Source organism: Pleurodeles waltl, chromosome 3_1 (assembly GCF_031143425.1).
Source record: "Pleurodeles waltl isolate 20211129_DDA chromosome 3_1, aPleWal1.hap1.20221129, whole genome shotgun sequence".
Lineage (NCBI taxonomy): Eukaryota > Metazoa > Chordata > Amphibia > Caudata > Salamandridae > Pleurodeles > Pleurodeles waltl.
In genome coordinates, this window is record NC_090440.1 from 271,730,755 (window position 1) to 271,747,926 (window position 17,172).

A 17,172-nucleotide genomic window follows, 5' to 3' on the forward strand; every position below is an offset into this window, starting at 1 on the left:
CACAGATCCTGGAAAATCCTGGCGGTCTGCTATGTCATAATATGGTGGGTGGGGTGCGGTGTTCCGCCAGCCTGAAGATGGCAACCGCCGTGGTCAGTGGATGGACCGCACGGACGGTTCAGGTGGTCATTTGGCTGTCTAAGGGAGGGATCACCGCCATGGTCATAATTTGGCGGTATTCACCACTAGCCTGGCGTCTGACCTACTGCCATCGCCGGCGTGGCGGTCAGCTGACCCACCAATGTCATAATGACCACCTAAATCTCAATAAAAGTGCTTAGAAAAACACTAGTTCCAACTGGTGCCATCACGGCGTCGTGACAAAGTCCTTACTAACAGTCCAATGCCACTCCCAAAGGGACTGTAGCGCAGGTTACAGAGTCGCACGGACCCCAGGTACAGTACCTTAGAAACGAGGCAGACACAAAGACAAGGCATGGAGTCGGGGTGAGGCGTCGCTGGAGTGGGTGCGGCATCGGTTCTGTACTGCCTCACAGGGGAGGTCAGGCATTGGTTTCTTACGGGGGCAGCGGAAGGTGAGACGGAGTCAGTGGCAAGGCGTTGGTCCCCTACGATCTGGAGGGATCGATGAGTCATGACGCGATAAGGCGACTTCAGGGTGTCGCGGTCACACCATGGTGCCACAGGCGCCGCTGTAGAGTCAGATGACATAGATGTCAGTGACACGCCAGTCAGGACTCACGATGTTGCGGGCCATGAAAGGCGCTGTGTCGTTGTCAGGCCTGGATGTCAGTCGCGTTCGTCACACTTCAGAGTGGACCACAGCCTTAGGTGCAGGCAGCAGCGTGAAGTCAGACAGCAGCACTGGTTTTGGAGTCGTCCAGAGTCGGTGTGCCTGGTTCTTCTTGTTTTATTGCAGACTTCACTCACAAGGGCCCAGAAACTCAAGTGGGCACCTCTTGGCAAGCCAGGGTCCTCAGAAAAGACCCACAGGCTGACAGGTGAAGTCTTTGATGTCCCTGAGATTTCTTAACAGGAGGCAAGCTCAGTCAAAGCTCCTTGAGAAACTTCACAATCAGGATACACACCACAGTCCAGTCTTTGTCCTCTACAAAGCAGAAGCAGCAACTGCAAGCCAGCACAGCGAAGCACACACAGCAAAGAGGCAGTACTCCTCCTCACAGCTCTTCTCCTTGGCAGTCTCTCCTCTTGATCCAGAAGAGTTCTAAAAGTCTGTGGTTTTGGGTCCAACACTTATACTCATTTCTGCTTCTGAAGTAGATAGCCTTCAAAGGAAAGTCTTTGTAGTGCCTTTCCTGCACTGGTCCCAGGCAGTTGGGAGGCTGTATAGTGTAAGGACAGGCACAACCCTATTAAGGAGCAAGTCAGCTCCTCCCATCACTGAAGCCCAGGAAGACCCATCAGGATATGCAGGGCACACCTCACTTCCCTTTGTATGACTGTATAGAGCAGTGGTCTCCAAACTTTTTAATGCAGCGCCCCCCCAGCTGAAAAATAAAAATCATTGCGCCCCTCTCTGAATTTTTCACAATTATTTTATAAAGATGGCAAAGTTTAAATATGTCTAGACCTATTTAAACATTGCAGTTAAGTACTGTTGCCTTTTTAAAAGGGCAATTACATGTTTTTGCTTAAAATAAAGGCTTTTTATCTGTATAATGCTTCTTTTGGCCAGAGTCTGGTGCCCTCCCTGGGACCACTTGAGGCCCCCATAGAGGGGCCCGCCCCCCAGTTTGAAGACCTCTGGTCTAGAGTGAATTCACAACCAGCCCAACTGTCAATACTGACACAGACGTGCATTCCACAGCTAGGCAGAGCACAGAATTGTTAGGCAAGAAAACGCCCACTTTCTAAAAGTGGCGTTTTCAAACACACAAGTTAAAATCCATATTCACTAAAAGATGTATTTTTAAATTGTGAGTTAAGAGACTCCAAATCTCTATCTGCTCCCAAAGGGAAATTACGCTTTACACATTTTTCAAGGCAATCCCCATGTTAACAATGGGAGAGATAGGTCTTGAAATAGTGAAAAACAAATTGGAAAGTATTTCACTATCAGAACATGTAAAATACACCAGTACATTTCCTACCTGTTAAATACACTTTACCCTGCCCATGGGGCTACCTTGGGCTCATCTTAGGAGTGCCTTACATGTACTAAAAGGGAAGGTTTGGGCCTAGCAAGGGGGTGCAACTGCCAGACGAACATAGCAGTTTAAAACTGCACACACAGACACTGCAATGGCAGGTCTGAGACATGTTTACATGGCTACTCATGTGGGTGGCACAATCAGTGCTGCAGGGCCAAGAGGCCCTGGGCACACATGGTTCACTATAGTAGGGACTTACTAGTAAACCAAATATGCCAATCATGGATAACCAATCATAATCACAATTTACACAGGAAGCACTTGCGCTTTAGCACTGATCAGCAGAGGTAAAGTGCCCAAAGTACCAAAACCAGCAAAAATGAAATCCAGCACACAGTCAAAAATACAGGAGGTAAAGGCAAAAAGGCAGAGGAAACCACGCCAAGGATGCCAGGTCAAACAGTAAATGTTTACAGCTAAAATGTTTCAATAATGAAACTGCTTGGTGTGATTTTGAGGAGTCTGCTTGCAACCTACACTCAGCTAACAAAACCTACTAGCCACAACTAAACTTGAAAGAGTATCATCCAGCTTCTACTGGAACCGCTGCATTGGAACGCTCTTCCAGCTAAAATGGGCGACCCCTTCCACTATAAACGTCATTAGTACAATTTCTACACAGTACTGTATTGCTATATGTATGTAACATGTCAATAATCCATCATATTCAACCTCATCTTTATGTGTTCACCTCAAACCCAGAGACATTCTATGTAGTAATTTTAGTTGTGCATGAAAACATAGATAGTGCTTTACCTGATCAAAACCAACTGCAGAAAATCTTTACTAAGTACAAATAAACAGCCAAGAACAGCTTACAAGTTGCAAGCATACCAAGGGTGCACATTTTCTTCCATTTCCAAGGGTGCATGAAAATATCCGCTACCAAGGCCAGCTTCATTCCGGGAACGTAATTAAGTCTGTTTTCAAGTGTTTTCCTTTCTTGGTGGGGTTTAAGGAATGTGTAACTGGATATTTTTACGTCTAATATTATCTTTTGTAACTTTCACATCAATTTAGTGCAATTCAGTTTTTGTAAACAATCCAAAACGTTAAATCATCCGGACATGTCAGAGTTGTATAAACATGGTCATTTATTGGATTACACCAAGAAAAAACAAAAACTTAAATTATTTTTCCACTGTGCCCACTGTGCATGTAGGTGGCCTTGGGAAAGAATAAGGCATGTGCAAAAAACGTTATTTTGATCATTACCTGAATTACTAATCCAGGTGCACCGAATAATTGGAGGTTATGAAAACCAGAGATTCAATCTTGCAATTTCTTTGCTGTTCCACAGCCCGCATGAAATGTTCTCTTTGAGCTTTTTCTACAGTGACGCTTACGGCACTGTGCCAGAAAGTAAGGTTATCCCTACTGTGTCTGATACTCTTCCAACTTTTGGATACAAATCACATAGTCTTCATGGAAATACTGTGCAAACCATTACATTGCCCTGCTATTTCTGGTCAAGGATCCTTTGCAGGCAGAGTTTCATGTAGGAGTCTTTATCGCGGACTTCTATCACCGCATCTCTCACAAGTTCGATGAACATCTGGGGCCACAGTCTCTGGAGGGATTCGTTTTTTGTACTTATATCTGTAGCTTCTTTCACCAAGTCCTGAACATAGGTTCTGCAAAAAAGACTTCTCTCCCTGATGCCCTGGAAAAATAAACAACAGGTTTGTATGCCAGGAATCACGTTAACGTGTATAAAATGAAACAATTATCTACATAAACTAAGGTAATCTGACCTGGGAGTGAAAGAGTTTGCAGATTCCTCGGGCATTTCAATCGCATTGAAGGACTTTAGAAGGTGACACTGGTATTAACTCAGCAAAGACGGCTCAGGTAATCATTACCTGCCTACATATGTGTGACATGCACGTCATGGAAGTACATCTTAGCCTTTTTACTTCCAAGACCAATAAAATTAATACCACTAACTTAGGTAACAGGATAACATTTTGTTTACAGCTCGTAGAAAATGCAAACCTATGGTACTATGCAACATATATATATATATATATATATATATATATATATATATATATATATGTTATATTGGGGAGAAGAAGAAGGAGTAGGAGAAACAGAAATTAAGTAGCGTTTTATTTGATTCAAAGCAAATTATGCACCATGTTCTGTGGCCTTTTACCTAGCTACCATGCCATTTGTAATAAACATAGACAACAATAAAAAATTGACGCCAATGCTTCAGAAATCAGACAATGTTTAAGAAACAAACATGGGGAAGACGAGCAAATGGATAATTCCGCCACACAACACTCAAAAAGTAGTAATAAAAAGGTAGTTACACAAGGCAGTTCGGCAACCCATAACAGCATTTTATATGAAATGGTAAGATAAGAGAAGAGTATAAACCTTATGACAAGACAGGGTCATCTGTTATGACTTCTCTTTTCTATTTATTCTGGAGAGCAGATAGTAATAAAGCATACGTAGAACCAGAAACAAGAAAATACTACATTTCCTAATGGGCACTGGAGCTGAACTATACAGGCCAAAGTAGAGGCGCCCTGCCTTGGTTAGGAGACACATAGAAGAGAGGAAAACTAGCTTGAGTCCTCCTTTCCAGCTGCTCAAGGCAGTCAAATAAGTGTTTTTTCAGTTTTATTCCTTACTACTTAAATACGTAGTACTTTACAGGTTGTTTTGCCTTTACAGGTGTATGGTCTTGTTTCTCCTAGTTTTTCCTGCGTTGTTCTCGTGCTATCTGTTATGTTGGTTACAAGGTTATTTCCCTGGGTCACGCTACTCATTTTGAGTGGCTGCAGGACTCGCTGGTGTCTCCGTTTTCCCTTCAACACACCACTTCTTCAGCATGTACTCACTCCTCAGTCAGATACTTCTTCCAGGTGAGGTGGGAGGGACTCTGCCAAGGCCAAAATAAAGGCACAAGGAGAAGAGCAGGTGGTAAAGGGCAGACAGGAGGAAGTTTTTTGCACACCAGGGTCTGTGCAAGCAATGTATCATAAACAAGTCACTGACGGTTATATGGACATACGGTGGAGGTTGGCAGGGAAGATGGAGGGTACCTGGCAAGCACAGCACATATAGAGAGGGCCCCATTGGGAGTGTAGGGGAGAATTGCAAAAGTTCATAGACAGAGCACACCAGGCAGCATGGCTGGCAGGACCAAGGGATGATGGGTGGATGGAGTGTACCAGGACAGGGGGCAAAGGTTGCGGGAGGAGACACGGGCCCCACCTCTTCTTTAGTGGCAGCGATGATGGATTTGAGCAATGAGGATGAATATGAGGTGTCCCAGTTTGAGGAGTGGGTCATGGAGGTGGACGATGCAGAGGAAGAGGGAGGTTTTCACTGTAGGCCCTCAACAAACGTGTACGGAAGGCAGGTCTGCAGAGGGAAAGGGGTGGGGTCCTGGGTGGAGCATCGGGTCAGAGTTGAGGGACCGCAGGGGGTTAATATTTCTGGAGGGGAGTCCAAAGGGCCACTCGGATGACAAAGCTTCAGAAGGTAGGACATCAAACCAAGGTGTTTAGGAGCAGGTAAGTAGCGTTTTGACCAGCACACCGGGCCTCTGTTCTGTTATACAGTTACCAGTGAACAGTGGCACAGCGGACTCAGAAGAACTCGGTATGGCTCGACACCCCTACGACAAAGATAAGGCAGGACCCTGGGCGGCCAGCTGGATCAAGAGGGAGGAGGTGCATTCAGGGCAGCGGCAAAGAACAGCGCCGGACTGGAGATACCAAGGGAAGGAAGATTTCGAGCAACCTCCAATGCCCGGGACGTCTGTCAGGCTCTTGTTCTGCAGCAGTGGGAGAAAGGGCACTTACAGCCCCCTCAGCGCCCATCGACAGCCGCCAGAATACATCATACAGGAACATCCAGGTATCAAGAAGGGCATTAGGGCCACCATGGGTGGTGGTGGGTTTTGAGAGAAGTAAACACACTGTGCTGGATTATGAGGAAGAGAGTTTGGAGGAAGGGGAAATGCAGGACGATAGTGAAACACAGGAGGGAGAGGCTGTATGGTGGCAAGGCGGTGATGGGCTGGGTAGGGGGGTACTCATGATGTTGTTCCTCATGTATTACAGGTGTTGAGTGTTGCAAGGAGGCGGCAGAGTCAGGAGGGGCCACCGGCCTTGATGCCAGGGTAGCTTGTACATGGAAGTCACAATGGTAGGATGGTCTCAGTGGTGGTAGAGTCAATGGAGCCTGCCTTTGGAAAGGAGTGTATGTAGTGGACTTGGGGGTGGGAACGGATGACGGGGGACCTTAGGGAGCAGACGACTGTTAAAGGAGACAGTACACATCAGGCAGGTGATAAGGAAGCAGTTTGGACAAGATCGGATGGGGTGCAGGTGGACGCGGTCAAAACTGAAAAGCAGGAAGGGCTAGAGAGCAAAGAACTGAAAATCAAGAATCTCCTCTTCATGGGGACACCTGAAACTACTTGGGGCTGACCTTGTGATGGCAACAAAAGAAAGAATTTGGGAGGGGGAGTACAACAAAATATTGAAACTCCTTCATCGGGAGCTGAGGACAAAAGAGGGTTCCAAAGAAGATGAGTTTGAGCTGGCAAAATGGCCGCTAGTCCCAGTCATGATCGAAAATTGGACAGCGGCCTTCCTGATCTTTGTCAGCATCCACTGCAAAAAATATCCAGAGAGGTTGATAGTCATCTTAAAATACATGGATGTGATCAGGAAGGCCCAGCTAAATTATGGGTGGGTGGGGTACACCTGGGTTCAGTATGACAAAGAATTCTGGGCTTGGATGGCCGTGGATCCAGAGGTACGGTGGGGTGAAATTGATGCTGATCTATGGCAACACAATATGGAACCGGCAAATTTTGGCAAGACAGTATTTACGGCTAGCGGGCTACCCATAGTTTACCACCCCTTTCAAGACCGTACCACAAACAAAGGACGGAGTAGCGGACAAGGCAGTGGGAGCAGTCATATGGGGCTTGCTGGGACTTCAACAGAGGCCTCTGTATAAGAGAATACTGTAAGTTCCAGCATAAATGCTTCAGAAGTTCAGGTAGACATGTGCTTGTCAACTGCTATGGTGGGGAGAATACCTCTGGTGGAACGGGAGGACAGTGGCAATAACAGGAAAGTTGTGCAGGGGGCCAGCAGTTCAACACCTCTAATAATGCCCGGGGTGGGAGGGGTTCTCAAGGTCTTTTGGGGGTGGGGGGGGGAGGGTGGGGGGTAGGGAGAGCTCCTACACCAGTTAACCAAGATAGGTTGCTTTTTTGGCAGCCACAATATGATAAACCAGAAGAAACAACTATACTGAAGGATGGCTTTACTTCAGGTTGGGGTACAAAGGACCTAGGGGGCGATTATGGGCTGATAACCTGAAATCGGCAGGGACACACAAACAGATGGTATGGGACTAGCTGCAGAAAGAGATATGGGAAGGTCGCATGGCAGTCCCTTTTTCGGATTGACCGATCCTGAACTTGATTGTGCCCCCTATTGGTGTTGTGCCAAAGAAGGAACAATGACAATTCAGATTGATCCAGCATTTGTTGTGGCCAGAAGGAAATTCAGTGAATGATTTTATTCCCGAGATGCAGGTATCAGTGTCTTACACATCTGTGGATGTGGCATTCTCCTTGGTGGAGGAGATAAGACAGGGGGCCCTCCTGGCAAAGAGCGACATTAAGTCGGTTTTCGGTTTGTTGCAGGTACCCTCTGACAACTTCCAATTCCTGGTATCCAATTTGAAGAATGCTGGTATGTGGATAAGGTTTTGCAGATGGGCTGCTCCATCTCGTGCGCTTTCCGAATGCCTTGGCACGTTTCTGCAATGGGTGTTTACATAGCAGTTGGGGCACAAACAGATCAAGCACTACTTGTACAATTTCTTTATCGCAGGTGAACCTGACACACAACAGTGCAAGGTGTTGATGGGTACATTCCAGAACATTATGAGTGAGTTAGGGGTCCGTTTGGCACCAGAAACGACGGTTGGCCCCAGTACTTCTCTGTCATTTTGGGGAACTGAAATCAGCTCAGTGGCAATGAAGGCCTGCCTACCAGAGAAGAAAAAGGTGACAATGACAAAGCTGTTGGATGTCATGCAGGGAAGAGAAAAAGTGAATGTGAGAGAGATACATGTCTCGCTGGGCCCCCTGAATTTTTCACGCAGGGTCGTGAGAGCAGGGAGCACATTTTGCAGGGGACTGGGGTTGACCCTGGCAGGCAGGCAGACAGCTACCACACCACCACGTATGGCTGACAGCAGGGGTAAAAGATGACCTACGGATGTGGCATATGTTTTTAGGTGCCTTTAATGGGGTACCTCTGAAGACTTGGCAGGAGTTTAAATGTCACACCCAGATCTTCTCTGATTCGGCAGGAAGGGTGGGCTTTGGCATTTACTGGCAGGGCAGATGGTGTGCAGAGGAGTGGCCTCTTCCTTGGATGTGGGGTGGGTACAGCATTGCCTTCCTGGATTTCTTCTCCCTGGTCATAGCAGTGATCCTATGGTGGAAGGAACTGGCCCATACAAGGGTGCTTTTTAGGATTGACAACATGGCAGTTGTGCATGTAGTCAACCAGCAATTAGCCAGGGATGTGCAGGTGGCTAAGCTACTGAGAGTTTTTTAATTGCTCTGACTGCAGCAAGATATAGCATTTGTAGCAAGGCACAGCCAGGGGATGGACAATGACATTGCCGATGCTCTGTCTCGTTCACAGTGGGAGAGGTTCCTTGGTCTGGCCATGGACGTGGAGCTCATGAAGTGCCCAATGCCTCTTGAATTATGGACAATGGAGACAGAGGATACTTCAACTCGAATTGAATTCACTGGCAGTCCTCACCCGGCAAGCATACTCACAAGCCTGGCTGGAATTTGTGAAAAATGGGGCATGCAAGCGACAGCAGGTCTTGGAGAGAGTGGAGGTTGTAATGCAATACAAATTGACACTTACAGAATGGGGGGCAATGCAGTGTGATGAGTAAAATTGGCAGGGATTGCCTGTATGGGGAAATGGTTTTGGGGGTCTACCCCTTCGGCAGAGGGATTGGGAAAGCGCATGTTAGAAGGGTGGGCTAGGGAGGTGGGAACGACGGGGCCAGCTAGAAGAACCAAAACTTTATTTATTCTCACTGCCATTTTGCCGACTTTGCCCATGATATACTTGGACCACGCAGAAGCAATATTGCTCAGTTCCTTGAAGGTTTGGATGTTCTTCGGGGCATTTCGGGTGCTGGAGTTCCTGGGGGGCAGGGAAGGACAAGGTGTGTTGTGGGAGAACATACAGTTTACAGGAGAGTCAATGTGGATATGGCTTCACAGGTCAAAAATGTACCAAAAAGGACAGGGCAGTAGTGTCCAATAGAGAGCCTACCCTGAGAAGAGTGCATGCCACGTGCATTGGGGCAGAGCCTTACGGGTTAAAGGGGGACTGGCTTGACAGATGGTTTTCATTCACAATGATAAAAACAGCTTTTCAGCTGCTGTCAGTACTTAGGAAATCAGTTAAGTTGCTGGGTTTTGAGGCCTCAGCATTTGGTATGCATTCTTTTAGAATATACCTGGCTACAGAAGCTGGTAGGAGGGGATGGGGTAGGGAGCGCATAATGACTGCAGGAAGATGGGTTTCAGACTGTTTCAGAGGTATGTGTGCATTGGGGGTGTGCTTGGTTGGTTATTTTCTTGTCTTTGTGATTTTTACAGGTTCAGCACCTGGCCAGGAGAGTGAGGTTCTTTCAGTTTGGCTGGTGGGCCACTCCTGTATCAAGTGGGTGCAAAGACAAGCACATCAGAGCAGCCGGGGAGGCAACTTAGACCTCAACACTTCCTTGTACAGTGTACAGTGGCAGGGAAAGTGGGGATGTGATGGCAGGAACTTACCTTACTTGAATAAGCTGATGGTGAAAGGCCAGTGCCCGGATTTGCAAATAGTACATTTAGGGGAAACAATCTAGTTTGTGAAAAAGGTTTGCAAGTTATAAAGAGTATGAAAATGTACTTACAGGAGATACAGCAGCAGTGGTCAGGGTGCCACAATATTTGGACAGCATTTGTTCTGAGGATGGTCTGTCGCAGGGCAAGAAGACTGGATGCTATTGAGCGCGCAAGGCAGAAGATAAACAAAGAGATGCAGGGTTTTTGTGGTGAGAGGGGCATTACTGTCTTAGAACATGCTGACTTAAGGTTTGAGGATGCAGAGTTCTTCAGTGGGGATGGGGTCAATTTGTCCTTTATGGGCATGGAACTATATTTGTGCACATCAAGGACAGCCTCTGCAGTATATTGCACGCATGTTAGAGGGCTCCTACTTGTTTGGGGTGTCGGGGTGCAGAAAATGTATTTAGGGACTTTTTCTTGGTGGTGGGAGTAGTCCAGGTGGAAAAGGAATGGGTAGACTGGATCAAGCGTGGAAAAATCAGGTTGTTAAAAGTTCAGCAGGAAATTATGTCAGTTACAGTTGCAGAGTGACTAGAAACTGGAAGGGAGTGTAAAGCCAGCAATCACAGGTGGAAATTACAGGATTGTAATAGTAAAGTGGGGGGAAAGAGGAGGGGAGGGGCTGGGGTGGTACAGGTAAATTATATGTATAGTGAGGCTGGTAGTTTTGTGAGGCAAAGGCCCAGGTTTATGATGTTAAGTGTACCTTTTTTTTAGTAAAGCAGACTTTTTCACACAGCCTGTTGTCAGTCTCGGTGAATTCTGTCTTCACCGTCACATTTGTGCAAAGGCAGAATACATTCTTGGCATCTGTCAGGCAGCAGGGACTGACAATTACATTTACCAGGTTTCTAGGCTCTTCACACCTGATGAGGTTCATTCTTGATTAATGTCTTCACTTCTCATCTCAATGCCCAGCTACTTCAATGCTTCAGTTGGAGAGCGGATTCCAAAGCTCTGGCTTCAGATGCTTTTCTTACCCTTATTTTTCCGTCCTTCCTTATGCATTTCCCCTAGTTACCATGATATTTAGGTGCCTCTCAAAAATACAGAGTGAACAAGGAACATAATAAAAGTGACTTCTTTTTGAAGGTCTGACGTTTTGTTCACAAACCTTTTAACAAAGTCAGTGGATTATCCATTTCTTTTTCCATCTTACAACCATCTTCTGATCAACTGAAGCAACTGTGGATTCTAGCAGCATCTTCACAGGCACCTCTGTGGGTTCCTGTGGGAGCAGGATTATTGCCATTTTTATAACGTCCACGTGATCGAGGCCTACTCGCCCCTAGGACCTTTGGTTGGAGCTTCCTCAACTGGCTTCCTAAGGGCACCATCTTGGAGCGCTACTGCTCTGGTTAGTGAGAAAACTTACCAGCAATCTCATAGCTTTCCTGGAGGAGGCGTGCTATCACTTGTCTAAAGGACTGTAAAAGAAGGTTGAGTGAAAACGAATACATACATACATATATATATATATGGGAATTTATAATATATATATATATATATATATATATATATGCAAAAAACAAAGGAGAACTCTGGGAAGTTCCCAAATTTAGGCGGAGAGCACATATATATATATATATATATATATGGAAAATGTCACTTACCCAGTGTACATCTGTTCGTGGCATGAGACGCTGCAGATTCACATGCTTTGCACATCCCGCCATCTAGTGTTGGGCTCGGAGTGTTACAAGTTGTTTTCTTCGAAGAAGTCTTTTCGAGTCACGAGATCGAGGGACTCCTCCCATTTCGGATCCATTGCGCATGGGCGTCGACTCCATCTTAGATTGTTTTCCCCGCAGAGGGTGAGGTAGGAGTTGTGTATTACAGTAATAGTGCCCATGCAATGGAGTAAACATGTATGTACATAATGTAGTTTAAGATGATATATTTACAAATTTACAAATGTTCAAGATCAACTTCGAAACGGCTACAGGCTCCCGGGGAGGTGGGTGGGCGCATGTGAATCTGCAGCGTCTCATGCCACGAACAGATGTACACTGGGTAAGTGACATTTTCCGTTCGATGGCATGTGTAGCTGCAGATACACATGCTTTGCATAGACTAGTAAGCAGTTATCTCCCCAAAAGCGGTGGTTCAGCCTGTAGGAGTTGAAGTTGTTTGAAACAAAGTTCGTAGTACTGCCTGGCCTACTGTGGCTTGTTGTGCTGTTAACACATCAACGCAATAGTGCTTGGTAAACGTATGAGGCGTAGACCATGTGGCTGCCCTACATATCTCAGTCATTGGAATGTTTCCTAGAAAGGCCATGGTAGCACCCTTCTTTCTAGTTGAGTGTGCCTTTGGTGTAATAGGCAGTTGTCTCTTTGCTTTGACATAACAGGTTTGAATGCATTTAACTATCCATCTAGCAATGCCTTGTTTGGAAATTGGATTTCCTGAATGAGGTTTTTGGAAAGCAACAAATAATTGTTTTGTTTTCCGAATTTCTTTGGTTCTGTCAATGTAGTACATTAACGCTCTTTTGATGTCTAACGTATGTAGTGCTCTCTCAGCTACAGAATCTGGTTGTGGGAAGAACACTGGTAGTTCTACTGTTTGATTCAAGTGGAACAGTGATATGACTTTTGGTAAGAATTTTGGATTTATTCGAAGAACTATTTTATGCTTGTGTATTTGAATAAATGGTTCTTGTATGGTAAATGCTTGGATTTCACTTACTCTTCTTAGAGATGTGATGGCAATTAGAAATGCAACTTTCCATGTTAAATATTGCATTTCACATGAGTGCATGGGCTCAAAAGGTGGCCCCATGAGTCATGTTAAGACAATGTTGAGGTTCCATGAAGGAACTGGTGGTGTTCTTGGTGGTATAATTCTTTTTAGGCCTTCCATAAAGGCTTTAATGACTGGTATCCTAAACAATGAAGTTGAGTGGGTAATTTGCAGGTAAGCTGAAATTGCGGTAAGATGTATCTTAATGGATGAAAAAGCTAGTTTTGACTTTTGCAAAAGTAGCAAGTAGCTTACGATGTCTTTAGCAGATGCATGTAAAGGTTAAATTTGATTATTATGGCAATAATAAACTAACCTTTTCCACTTATTTGCATAGCAATGTCTAGTGGTTGGTTTCCTAGCTTGTTTTATGACTTCCATACATTCTTGTGTAAGGTCTAAGTGTCCGAACTCTAAGACCTCAGGAGCAAATTGCTAGATTCAGCGATGCTGGATTGGGGTGTCTGATCTGTTGATTGTGTTGAGTTAACAGATCTGGTCTGTTTGGTAGTTTGACATGAGGTACTACTGAGAGGTCTAGTAGTGTTGTGTACCAAGGTTGTCTTGCCCAAGTTGGTGCTATGAGTATGAGTTTGAGTTTGTTTTGACTCAATTTGTTTACTAGATATAGAAGGAGTGGGAGAGGGGGAAAAGCGTATGCAAATATCCCTGACCAACTCATCCATAATGCATTGCCCAGAGACTGATCTTGTGGGTACCTGGATGCGAAGCTTTGGCATTTTGCGTTTTCTTTTGTTGCAAATAGGTCTATTTGTGGTGTCCCCCAATTTGGGAAGTACGTATGTAGTACTTGGGGGTGAATCTCCCATTTGTGGATTTGTTGGTGATCCCAAGAGAGATTGTCTGCTAATTGATTCTGAATTCCTGGAATAAACTATGCTAATAGGCGAATGTGGTTGTGTATCGCCCAATGCCATATTTTCTGTGTCAGGAGACACAACTGTGTTGAGTGTGTCCCTCCCTGTTTGTTTAGGTAATACATCGTTGTCATGTTGTCTGTTTTGACAAGAATGTGTTTGTGGCTTATTATTGGTTGAAAAGCTTTTAACACTAGAAATACTGCCAATAGTTCTAGGTGATTTATGTGAAACTGTTTCTGCTGAGTGTTCCATTGTCCCTGAATGCTGTGTTGATTGAGGTGTGCTCCCCACCCTATCATGGAGGCATCTGTAGTTATCACGAATTGAGGCACTGGGTCTTGAAAAGGCCGCCCTTGGTTTAAATTTATATTGTTCCACCATTGAAGCGAGGTGTATGTTTGGCGGTCTATCAACACTAGATCTAGAAGTTGACCCTGTGCCTGTGACCATTGTGATGCTAGGCACTGTTGTAAGGGCCACATGTGCAATCTTGCGTTTGGGACAATGGCTATGCATGAGGACATCATGCCTAGTAGTTTCATTACTATTTTGACTTGTATCCTTTGGTTTGGATATATGACCTGTATTACATTGTGAAATGCTTGTACTCTTTGTGGACTTGGCATGGCAATCGCTCTTGCTGTGTCGATTGTTGCCCCTAAGTATTGCTGTGTCTGACACGGCTGAAGGTGTGACTTTGTGTAGTTGATTGAGAAACCTAGTTTGTGTAGGGTTTCTATGACGTACTTTGTGTGTTGTGAACACCGTTCTAGTGTTTTGGTTTTGATTAACCAATCGTCTAGGTACGGGAACACATGTATTTGCTGCCTTCTGATATGCGCAGCTACTACTGCCAGGCATTTTGTAAAGACTATTGGAGCAGTAGTTATTCCGAATGGCAACACTTTGAATTGGTAGTGTACCCTTTGGAATACAAATCTTAGGTACTTTCTGTGTGAAGGATGTATTGTTATATGGAAATATGCATCCTTTAGGTCTAGTGTTGTCATGTAGTCTTGTTGTTTGAGCAGTGGGATTACGTCTTGTAATGTCACCATGTGAAAGTGGTCTGATTTGATGTAGGTATTTAATGTTCTTAGATCTAATATAGGTCTTAGTGTTTTGTCCTTTTTGGGTATGAGAAAGTACAGAGAGTAAACTCCTGTTCCTTTCTGTTGAATTGGTACTAATTCTATTGCTCCTTTCTGTAGCAATGCCTGGACCTCTAGTCCTAGAAGATCCGTGTGTTGTTTTGACATATTGTGTGTTTTCGGTGGGACGTTTGGAGGGAATTTGAGAAATTCTATGCAATAAACATGCTGGATAATTGCTAGTACCCAAGTGTCTGTTGTAATCTCCTCCCAATGTTTGTAAAAATTGCTTAGTCTCCCCCCCACAGGTGTTATGTGTTGGGGATGTGTGACTTGAAAGTCACTGCTTGTTTTGAGGAGTTTTGGGGCTTTGAAACTTCCCTCTATTCTTTTGGAATTGTCCCCCTCTATATTGCCCCCGAAAACTTCCCGCTGATATTGGCTTTGATAAGTGGGCCTTGCTTGTGAGGTTGTGGCTTCTGTAGGTTGACCTCGAAACCCCCCCCTAAATTGTGTCTTCTGAAATGTGCCTCTGCTCTGTGGGGAGTAGAGTGCGCCCATGGCTTTTGCCGTATCAGTGTCTTTTTTAAGTTTCTCAATAGCAGTGTCCACCTCCGGCCCAAACAACTGCTGTTCATTAAAAGGCATAATCAGCACGGCTTGTTGTATTTCCGGCTTGAATCCTGACGTACGCAACCATGCATGTCTCCCTATTGTTACTGCAGTATTTACTGTCCTTGCAGCTGTATCTGCTGCATCCATTGCTGACCGTATCTGATTATTTGAGATACTTTGTCCTTCCTCCACCACTTGTTGCGCCCTTTTCTGGAACTCTTTGGGTAAGAGTTCTATGAAATGCTGCATTTCGTCCCAATGAGCTCTATCGTATCTTGCCAGAAGTGCTTGTGAGTTGGCAATGTGCCATTGGTTTGCTGCTTGTGCCGCAACCCTTTTTCCTGCAGCGTCGAATTTGCAACTCTCCTTGTCTGGAGGTGGAGCGTCTCCCGAGGTGTGAGAGTTTGCTCTCTTGCGAGCTGCCCCAACAACCACAGAGTCTGGTGTTAATTGCTGCGTAATATAAACAGGGTCTGTTGGCGGTGGCTTGTACTTTTTCTCCACCCTTGGAGTTATGGCCCTGCCTTTCACAGGATCCTGAAATACTTGTTTGGAGTGTTTTAGCATTCCAGGGAGCATAGGTAAGCTTTGGTATTGGCTATGAGTGGAGGATAGTGTATTAAACAAAAAGTCATCTTCAAATCGGTTCTGCATGCAAGGTGACGTTATGAAAAGCAGCTGCCCTTGAGACCACCTGCGTGTAGGATGTACTGTCTTCAGGTGGCGACGGTCTCGCAGGGTAACAGTCTGGGCTGTTATCTGATACTGGAGCATCATAAAGGTCCCATGCGTCGGGATCATCTTGACTCATTGCAGTATGAGTTGGGGATTGCATTAATGGTGGAGTGGCTACCGGTGATGTGTGCATTGATGTTGGTGGAGATGGTGGTGGAGTTGTTTGTCTTGCCACCTTTGCCTGTGGCTGCTTGTCCTTTTCTTGAAAGGCAAGTCTTCTTTTCATTTTAATTGGGGGAAGAGTGCTTATCTTCCCTGTGTCCATTTGAATGTGGAGCCTCCTTTGAGTGTAGTCTGGCTCCATTGATTCAAGTTCTTGTCCGAACTTATGTCCTTGCATTTGGGAGGACAATCCCTGTTCCTCTGTGTAGGAACCTGTTTTCGGTTCCAAGGCTGGATGTTTTGGAATCAAAACCTTTTTGGTCGCCTTTTTGGGCTCCGACGAAACCTTCTTTATTTTCGGCGTCGTGGTGTCTCGGTGCCGACCCATTTCGGTGCCACTGTCTCGGTGCCGAACTTGCTCGGAGCCGCTGCCTCTGGCCCGAGATTGCTGTGTGCCGGTATCTTGACCAGAGTCGGATGACTTCGACACAAGCGTGCCCTTTTTCGGTGCCGATGATCGGTCACCTATTTTTCGGGTTAAGCCATGGCCTGTTGCCGGTGGCGTCCCCTGGGCTTTTGTGTTCTTCTCGTGAGTTTTATGTTTCGACGTCTTACTCACGGTTTTCGGCGTTTCTTCGGGATCAAGCTCGTCTGAGTCCGACTCCTGGATGGAGAAAGTTTCTTCTTCCTCCTCGAAACGCCCTTGTCCTGTCGGTGCGGACGCCATCTGCAGTCTTCTCGCTCTTCGGTCTCTTAATGTCTTCCTCGACTGAAACGCTCGACAGGCTTCACAAGTATCTTCCTTGTGCTCTGGAGACAAACACAAGTTACAGACCAGATGTTGATCTGTATACGGATACTTGTTGTGACATTTTGGGCAGAAGCGGAATGGGGTCCGTTCCATCAGCCTTGAAGAGACACGTAGCCGGGCCGACCAGGCCCCGACGGGG

The 17,172-nt window shown here is 45.6% G+C and overlaps 1 protein-coding gene across 2 annotated transcripts in view; it reads right to left on the bottom strand.

The window, feature by feature from the left end:
• Positions 1–3,208: 3,208 nt before the first annotated feature.
• The window catches only part of LRRC49 (leucine rich repeat containing 49), a 447,480-nt gene continuing 433,516 nt past the window's right edge, over positions 3,209–17,172 (bottom strand). The window contains exon 17 of one of the 2 annotated variants that reach the window (XM_069222363.1): positions 3,209–3,795. In XM_069222363.1, the coding sequence (XP_069078464.1) occupies positions 3,592–3,795 (204 nt within the window). In that variant the 3' untranslated portion in view covers positions 3,209–3,591. The remainder of the gene's footprint in view (positions 3,796–17,172) is intronic. The other variant, XM_069222364.1, reaches the window with a different exon arrangement.